The 9,831-nt window shown below is 44.1% G+C and overlaps 1 protein-coding gene across 1 annotated transcript in view; it reads right to left on the bottom strand.

The window, feature by feature from the left end:
• Positions 1-375: 375 nt before the first annotated feature.
• LOC139766522 (uncharacterized) overlaps positions 376-9,831 on the bottom strand; it is a 27,251-nt gene continuing 17,795 nt past the window's right edge. Inside the window, exons 2-3 of the mRNA XM_071695286.1 lie at positions 6,303-6,429; positions 376-1,873 (exon numbers count right to left, since the gene is read on the bottom strand). Of these exons, the coding sequence (XP_071551387.1) occupies positions 1,187-1,873; positions 6,303-6,314 (699 nt within the window). The 5' untranslated portion in view covers positions 6,315-6,429 and the 3' untranslated portion in view covers positions 376-1,186. The remainder of the gene's footprint in view (positions 1,874-6,302; positions 6,430-9,831) is intronic.

Genomic DNA, 9,831 nt, shown 5'->3' with positions numbered 1-9,831 from the left:
CAAAGCTTCCCCTATCCACAGGTTGGCCCTGCCATCACCACAGAGGCACCATCTCACGTGCCTTATTTTCACTGGGGTGTAACAAGTTCCATGGGCTGTCAAGACCCAACTCAAAACCAATAGGAAGGGGTGGCAAGTATGACAGTATTCGCAGAATCTTTGAAGCCTTTGACGGTATGAAAATGTGGTCCATAATCTTCATTATCAAAACTTAAAAGACTGAAAACCATGAGTATCAGTAGAGTCCTTTCGAATCAATGCTGAGATCTAATGATGATTATGACAGCACCTGGCGTAATCTCGCCTGGTGCTACGTTTAGCTGTCTAGGTTCTGAAATCAGAAACAAGATGGATATGGAAGCACAAAACACCATAAAAATTCATTCTAGATATATTTCATAATACAGTATATTTGTACAAAGTGGATACCACCTTGTGCATAAGGAGATGGACATTCGGGTCAGTTACATTAGCATCAGCGATGACAAGTGGAAAGCAATCCAACAAACTGTTTACAAACACTTCCTCAATACACAGCCTTGATATGACCGTCTAGGCTCAAGCGAGGAGCTCACACACTGTCTCTCTGATGTTGCCCGGACTCAGGCCAATGCGTTCCAGTCTAAACCTGAGCTTCTTATGTAAAGGCAGCCATAAGCACTTATCATCTACATAGGTGCAGAAGGTAAACACAAGTACTATGTATTCAACTTTTTTTTTTCTTATACAAATATGTTAAACAGAAAATAACGACAGGCATTCTGCCGTAGTATACATATTCTAATACTGAGCTGCAATATGTACGTGTCTGACGCATATTGCTATGAAATCACGAGGTAGACCTCACTGTCCCGTCATTAGTGGTGGTCCTGCTAGTATAGTGCTTGATCATGTCTCGAGTGTTGAATGGTAAGATATCAATTCAACCCTCGAGCCACACATTTTCCCAAATTTCAGTATCAAGCTTTGGTAACCTTTGTGTGTGACATCTAAATAGTTATAAACACTGTTTGTTATTGTCTTTGAATAACTAATCCATCAAAAAGTTTTTGAACGGTCCCAAAATTCTAATCAAAAGATATGTACAGCGTTGCTGGGAAACATTCATTGACTTAAGTATAGAACCGTGTCTTTCTGTCCGTCTGTCTGTCTAACTGTTTGTCTATACGTGTCTCTACTATTTTGATCACTGCGCATGACCACCATGGCTAATGTAGTAACTCTTCCCAATTGGTAACTTCACGAAAGACCCACTGAAGGGACTTGTTCTCTTCTCAGGTGTTCTACCTCCTTTAGGACCTGAGTGGTCGTCGCTAGGAGCCGATTTGTCGCCATGATCCGACTTGCTGTTAGGATCCGGCTTGCCGTCACTAGGATATGACCTGACGTCATTAGGATATGAGGCGCCTCGATAAGAGTCAGACTTGCCACCACTATTGAATAAAGAACCACGAGAAAAGCCTGAACCATATCTGTTAGCAAACCCGTAAAAATTTGTTCCCCTGATCTCCTGCATGAAGGCAAAGTAGGAGGGTAAGACTTCTTTGATACGAGTCAGTCTCTCCCGCTCTTCAGGTACGAGGGTCCTCCCTTCAGCCTTAGCCATGGCCTCCATCACCTTTTCTGAGATGGGCAAGAAGGCCAAGATGACTTCTAGAACAGAGTTGCTGTCAGTAAAATCCAGCGAGCTGCGAGACTTCGATATATTCACGAGCATGTCAGCAATTTCCGGGAGGATGTCGATGGTGGCGGCTACGATATTTTCGTAAGGTCCCATGTCGCTGGGCTGTGCCTCCAACACTTCCAGAACGCCATAGGTCTCCGGCACCGCTCTAGCCGAGCAGACCCACACACACAGGGAGGAGATCGTGATCTGTGGAAGGGATTTGTACATTTATGAAACTATTATGCACACAGAAATAACACCACCTGCAAGTTCAACTGCAGTATAGGAAACCAATATAATTATCCTATTTAGTTAAAATGCCAACTACTACGGCGTCTTTGATTGTAGTCAAACCGTACTAAATCTAGGATTGTTGCAATCAGCGACCGAGACTAAATCCGTTTACTTACTGCCTCAAGGCTCGTAGCATCAACAAAGAGCTGTGTGGTTTTCCGGAGGAGCAATGTTTATGTGACATTTTCACTGAAGCATTCCAGAGGAGAGCTCCATAATCAGATGAACAACCTCATAACCACAACTCCGCTAAGTCTGGTTCTCCCGCCAGCCAATGGTTCCTCTCGCACATGGCTGTTCATCCACCCTTAGCTTTCACTAGGTACACATCACTCAACCAACTTGTCAGTCACCTCTCCTACACCTAGCCCATACTTCCACTGGTAGCTCTCTACCACCCCTGATTCTCCCTAGCCTCTGATCCTCCACTCCCATCTCTGCTGGGTCTCACCCATCTCTCGTTTTCCCCCACCACTGACTTTCTCTCTCTAGCTACCTCGCTCTGCTATAAATCTTAGTTCTGAAGTTTCTTAGAATCGGTTACGAAGGTTTTCCACTGAGTTTAATCTATCTACGCAGATAAAAATACCATCTATACATCTGCAGTCAATCTGGAGTGCCATGCTCTCAGGGTCGCAGTGGTGTAGTTTCAACACATGACACATATGCCTGCGCCAGGAGAATCTCCAGAGGGGAATCCATGGCTACCCCATTCACCTACTGATAAAGCTTGCCTTAAGACATATGAAAGATACTTCCATGGTACAGGCACGTAACATTTCTCGTAATATATCAAGAGAAATGTTACGCGGTATATGAATACCGGTGCAATATTGGGGACTATCATCCCCACCACATGAACTACATTGGACATGCAACCTGCAGCCTGAGCCGCCGCCTCTCGCTCCACTTACAAATATGTGGAATCAAATAACATCAAGAAAAAAAGCAAGGAATGAGACTAACGAGGGAGATTTTAGTGAAAAACACCAAAATTATTACTAATTACAGTGATCGGAGGAGACTATATACATTTGAAGCCATTCATCAACATCTAGACAAACATGACCACCGCCATACAGCTCTTTAATGGCCCGCCAATTGGACGTAGATGGATGGATCACATCACTGACCCGCCACAAGCTACCAAGTCCGCCACTGCTGGGCGTCAGGAACACGGTCCAACGGTACGAGGGTCTGAGAGAATCAGACGAGCCCAACCTGACCTGTGCTCTACATCCAGACAATAACGGTCTCGCTTGGACCTTCTTAACGTATTTAGTGATGGACTTCCTTGTGCAATCGTGTTCTGTATTTTTCCTCGACTGCAAGTTGTCTGTTTTTCTGTTTCCATATACTGTATTTAGATTGTACTACCTTTCATGAGATTATCAATTTGTTTAGCGTTTCCTTTGCTTTTATGTGCTATATGATGTGTTTTTCCAAGTGTTTTTATATTTTGTTTGTATTTTACTTTTCTTATCCAAGTTTTGTGACGCAGTTTTTTTCTCTTTTTTGCAGATTCCTGATGATGCCTCTGTGAATGTGAAACCTTGAATGTAATAAATGATTTACTACGGAGAACTGGTGTTTGAGCACCCACCTAATGGTAGAATGATACTGAAAAATTATAGAGAACATAAGAAAGCTTGATAACTCTAAATATACTGTCTTTTTCAGTTCTATGTTCATTAGAGAAAAGACACACACACACACACATTATATATATATATATATATATATATATATATATATATATATATATATATATATATATATATATACACACACAGATTTACTAAAATCTTTTATCGATACAAAATCTAATTCTTAAATACGAACGGGTTCTCTGCAGAGGGACATTCATAATTAGGTATGAGGATTTAACATTGGTAAAATATGCATTACAATGAATCATAAAAGCGACAATTTTTCGTGTTTTCTGACCTTCGACTTTTGTGATGAGCGTGGAGGAGGGAACTGCACATTTACGGGTTTCATGACCGCCCTGTTATCGACCACTTACTCTTGGTCAGGTCCCACTATAATGAGGCCAGTGCAGGTCGTACAGTTAATGCCGAATCCGCCATTTCGTAGGATGAAACCAAACAACACTTACCCTCTAGCCATTTTTTTTTTTTTCCCCCTTTTCTGAATAAGTGTTTTCATCAGAGGAAGAAAACGTAGCTTGTGGGATATCAAATCGACTTCTTAATCCCCAGCAAGCGGCACATTTTCTACAACCGAGCATTTGACATGATTAGATAAAAAAAAAAAGAAAAAAAAAAAAACGGATCCAGAGCTTAAAAGGACACCACTCGTCTTACATAATTTTACCCGAAAGATTAAAAGGTTCTCGCAATCTTCACCATGGCAGCTTTGACGCTACATTAATCACCAGATGATAGATCATTAGATCACAAGACGATGATCATATTCATTTCTCGTAACGAACGAATCATGTCAGTCACCGTTCAGAGTCGATCACGCAACCACGAAACAGTGTCGGATGGCGGAGGGTCGAATCATCTACTCTGTACGAAGTGTTTCGAGTCCTCTAACCTGAACTCCTTTATTCCGACCTCTGGCACGTTCGAAGCTTCACAAGAAGATTCAGTAGTATCCCAGGCATGGATGTGGATCCTGAAACCAACAACAGGTCCTGAAACTGGATCCTGAGAGTGAATCTTGGGTTGCTCTGACCATCAGTGGTGGCTCTCTCTCTCTCTCTCTCTCTCTCTCTCTCTCTCTCTCTCTCTCTCTCTCTCTCTCTCTCTCTCTCTCTCTCTCTCTCTCTCTCTCTCTCTCTCAGCCTATATATCCTGGCCCACTGCGCAGGCAGAGCACTTAAGCTTGCCACTCCCGTGGTGATGAGCCATTAACATAATGTACCGCACACGTTGCTGAGGACTGAGCTGATGTACCGAACACGCTACTGAGGACGGGGCTGATGTACCGTACAGGTGACTGAGGACGGGGCTGATGTACCGTACAGGTGACTGAGGACGGGGCTGATGTACCGTCCAGGTGACTGAGGACGGGGCTGATGTATCGTACAGGTGACTGAGGACGGGGCTGATGTACCGTACAGGTGACTGAGGACGGGGCTGATGTACTCTGCAGGTGACTGAGGACGGGGCTGATGTACCGTACAGGTGACTGAGGACGGGGCTGATGTACCGTACAGGTGACTGAGGACGGGGCTGATGTACCGCACAGGCGACTGAGGACGGGGCTTGCCACTTGTTCAATACTCCTCACAATACAAATACTCAGAATATTTGAATAAGAATCACCTCCACATTGTACAAGGTTAACTCCTACCGCTCCTACCGTTCTTGTGGCGAGCCATCAACTGCAGTCAGGTTTTTGTTGCACCTGGGCTAAAAAAGAAGTTGCATCTGGAAAGTTGCCACACCTTGTGATATGCTGTAGTACACTGCTATGCCGCCAGGTTAATTGCAGCAGGATGTTACAGCACCAGAGTGACGACTACAGCTGGATGTTACAGCACCAGAGTGACGACTACAGCTGGATGTTACAGCACCAGAGTGACGACTACAGCTGGATGTTACAGCACCAGAGTGACGACTACAGCTGGATGTTACAGCACCAGAGTGACGACTACAGCTGGATGTTACAGCACCAGAGTGACGACTACAGCTGGATGTTACAGCACCAGAGTGACGACTACAGCTGGATGTTACAGCACCAGAGTGACGACTACAGCTGGATGTTACAGCACCAGAGTGACGACTACAGCTGGGTGTTACAGCACCAGAGTGACGACTACAGCTGGGTGTTACAGCACCAGAGTGACGACTACAGCTGGGTGTTACAGCACCAGAGTGACGACTACAGCTGGGTGTTACAGCACCAGAGTGACGACTACAGCTGGGTGTTACAGCACCAGAGTGACGACTACAGCTGGGTGTTACAGCACCAGAGTGACGACTACAGCTAGGTGTTACAGCACCAGAGTGACGACTACAGCTGGATGTTACAGCACCAGAGTGACGACTACAGCTGGATGTTACAGCACCAGAGTGACGACTACAGCTGGATGTTACAGCACCAGAGTGACGACTACAGCTGAATGTTACAACATCGAATTGACGCTACAGCAGGATGTTACAACACCGGACTGACGCTACAGCAGGATGTTACAGCACTGTGAGTAATCACTGTATGCAGTCTGGTTCTTCTTTACGGGATGTCTTTACTTAATCATATGATAATGTAAGGGACGGGCTATTAACTACATTTGCATACTGGAGGGTAAAAGTGACACACAGTCTTCAACAAACCTTTCTATCTCAACAATGAGCAGCGGCGGACTCACCTGGAGGAACATGGTGACTGGGAATTTTGGAGGCGGAGTGAGCAGAGGCAGTCCAGTCACTTCGCTTATATACGAAACCAAGGAAGAACCTCCCACCTCTTGTCTTGTACGTGCAGCCAGCTGGGCGCTGGGGTGGGAGAAAAGAAAGATATTTTGGTCATCGCTGGACAGGAGAGGAGAGGAGAGGACAGATGCATTACCAGATTCAATATCGTTACATGATGGAGATAAATAATGATGTTGGTTGACTGGTTGGTCATGTGGGTTATAAGCGCATCAACTGCCAGGGTCATTACAGCTCTTGACGTCAAGCTGTAAAAACCAATTCAATTTCTCGAACACCTCCTCTCGTTTAATAGCCTCAGCCACTGATAAATCTTACGTTATTTTCTTTCGTTTGATTTTCTTATGAACGATTCCCATTTACTCAGGTTACAAGCATCAACGCACAGGTCTATAATGGTTGTACCATCCTGGAGGACTGGCCGACCTTTCCGTCTTCTTCTCGCTTTGAGTTGATACTTACACTGGTGCACCAGAAATCCATTGATGTAAGGCAAGAAAAAAATTAGGAGAAAAAAAGGGGAGCTTCTAGTTTACAACTTGACAAAGAGAAGCTCGTGGTCTGGAGAAATGATTACCTCCCATAAGATAATGAGTGTTATCGCAACGATTTGTGGAGAGAATTTTATATCAGACTAACCAGTCACAAAATGATGCAAGGAGGAGCTCACAGACACGTGAAAGGTAGCCTCGTCTACAGCCTTCAACGGTGAACCAAAGTGCAAGGGGCGGTCATCACAGCCACACCTGTTGTTAGATCCCATTTATGCATTTCAGTCTCATTTACTACCTTATAAAAGGTTTCCCATGGCCTTTCTTATCTCTTAAAACTGCCCATAGGCTTAGGAAGAGTGGATGGGGTCACTTTATCACTGGATCTGGCAATGTGTTGTGCTAGGTAAAGTAGTGGGCACGGTCCTTTTAGGGGAGGATCTCCCACACACAGACGAAGAAAGGCCGCATTCGGGCAAATCCAATCTCTACCTGTCATATGTAAATACCACCGAAACCACAGCTCCCTATCCACAACCAGACCCCACACACCTTTCCATGAGTTGCCCAGGATGCTCCACATGCCCTGATTCAGTCCACCGATAGCATGTCGACCCCTGTAAAGTACATCGTTCCGATTCACTCTGCCCCTCGCACGCCGTTCACCCTCCTGCATGTTCAGGCCCCGATTGCTCAAGAACTTCTTTAAGCTATCCTTACATCTCCAATTTAGCCTTCCCGTTCTCTTTGTTCCCTTCACTTCTAACATAAATCATTTTTCAACCTTTCCTCACTTATTCTCCCTATATGTTCAAACCATTTAAGCACACCCTCTTCAGCTCTCTCTCTCAAACGCAATTACCACACATCTTTCTCTCTCTTGCTCTTTCATTACCTACTTAGTCAAACCACCTCACAACACGTACTCAGACATTTCATTTCAAACACACTCACCCTCCTCCGAACAGTCTTGTTTATAGCCCATAATTCGCATCTATGTAATGATATTGGGGCTGTCATACCATCAAATATTTTTGCTCTCCCAGAAAAGAATCTCTCCGTAACACACATTCTTCGGTACCTTCCAGAACATTTGCCCCCTCACTCATCCTATGACTGACTTCCCCTATCGTGGTTCCATTAGCTGTCATATCCAATACGAATTATCTAAAATGATTCACTTCCTCCAGTTTTTCTTCATTCAAACTACACCTGAACCTACCTCAACTACACCTCAACGCTGCTGAACTTGATAACCTTGCTTTATTCACATTTACCATCAGCTCTTTCACACACTCTTCCAAACTCAGTCACCAACGTCTATCTCCACACTCGAATCTGCCACCATTGATGTATCATCAGGAAACAAGTGACTCCTTTCTTGGCCCTCTCATACCCGAAAGCCTGCGTACTCGTCCCTCGCTCCAAGACTCTCGCATTTACCTCCCTCACCACCCTATCTATAAACAAATTAAACAACCATGGGGACATCACGCACCCCTGCCACAGACCGACCTTCAGTGAGAACCAATCACTCTCTTCTCCTCCTATTCGTACACATGCCTTACACCCCTGATAAAAACTTTTCACTGCTCTAGCAGCTTTTCTCCCGTACCGTTTATCCTTAAGACCTTCAACAAAGAATCTCCATCAACACTATCATATATTTTCTTCAGATCCATAAATGCTACATACAAATCCATCCGTTTTTATAAGCATTTCTCACACACATTCTTTAATGCCAACATCTGATTCACATATCCTCTACGACTTCTCAAACCACAGTGCTCTTCCCCAATCTGATGCTCTGTACATGCCTCAACCCTCTCAATCAATACCCTCCCATACAAGTTGCCAGGTATACTCAACAAACTTATGCCTCTGTAGTATGAACTCTCACCTTTATTCTCTTTGCCTTTGTAGAATGGCAGTATACATGCATCTTGCCAATCCTCAGGGGCATCACCGTGATCCATACATACATCGAAAATCCTAACTAGCCAATCAACAACAGTCACCCGTTTCTTAATAGCTTCAACGGCAATACAATCTACTCAAGCCGCCTTGCCACATTTCATAATATGCACAGCTTTCATAGCCTCTTCTCTCTTCACCAGATAACTCTCTATGACTCTCACTTCGCAAGCCTTACAGACCCAAGCACCCTACATCTGCCACTTTGTCATCCAGCACATTCAACAGCCCTTGAAAACACTCACTCCATCTCCTCCTCATTTCATCATCACTTGTTACCACTTCCGCTTTTGCCCTCTTCACCGATTTTTCTGTTCATTCTCTTGTCTTTCGCACATTAGTAACCTCATTCCAAAACACTCTCCTTAAAGTTTACTGAAATTTCACTTACCCTTGCTTCATCTACTCTCATCATTTGTCATTCCACACTCGGTCTCTCCTGGGATTTCTTCAGAGAAGTCTCTTTTCCAAGCTCATTTTCACCGCTCTCTGCTCGCCGACATTGATTCCTCTTCTCCTAAAACCTTTTATAAATCTTCTTCCTTGCGTCTACAAGATAGTGATCAGACATCCAACCAGATGCCTCTCTCATCACATTCATATCCAAGTCTTTCTTTTACTCGCTCATCACTAAATATGCAATCCAATATATATATATATATATATATATATATATATATATATATATATATATATATATATATATATATATATATATATATATATATTATCCCTGGGGATAGGGGGAGAAAGAATGCTTCCCACGTATTCCCTGCGTGTCGCAGAAGGCGGGTGGTTGACCGAGGGGCTACTCTGATTCTGTAGATGGCATGAAGATCTGCCTCTGATCTTCTGTACGTGGGTTACAATCTAAAATCGGTAAATCTACACACACACAGACACACACACGCACACACACACACACACACACACACACACACACACACACACATACACACACACACATACACACACACACGCACAAACACACGCACACACA

Source organism: Panulirus ornatus, chromosome 4 (genome assembly GCF_036320965.1).
Source record: "Panulirus ornatus isolate Po-2019 chromosome 4, ASM3632096v1, whole genome shotgun sequence".
Taxonomy (NCBI): Eukaryota; Metazoa; Arthropoda; class Malacostraca; order Decapoda; family Palinuridae; genus Panulirus; species Panulirus ornatus.
This window is presented reverse-complemented; position numbering and strand designations above follow the sequence as displayed.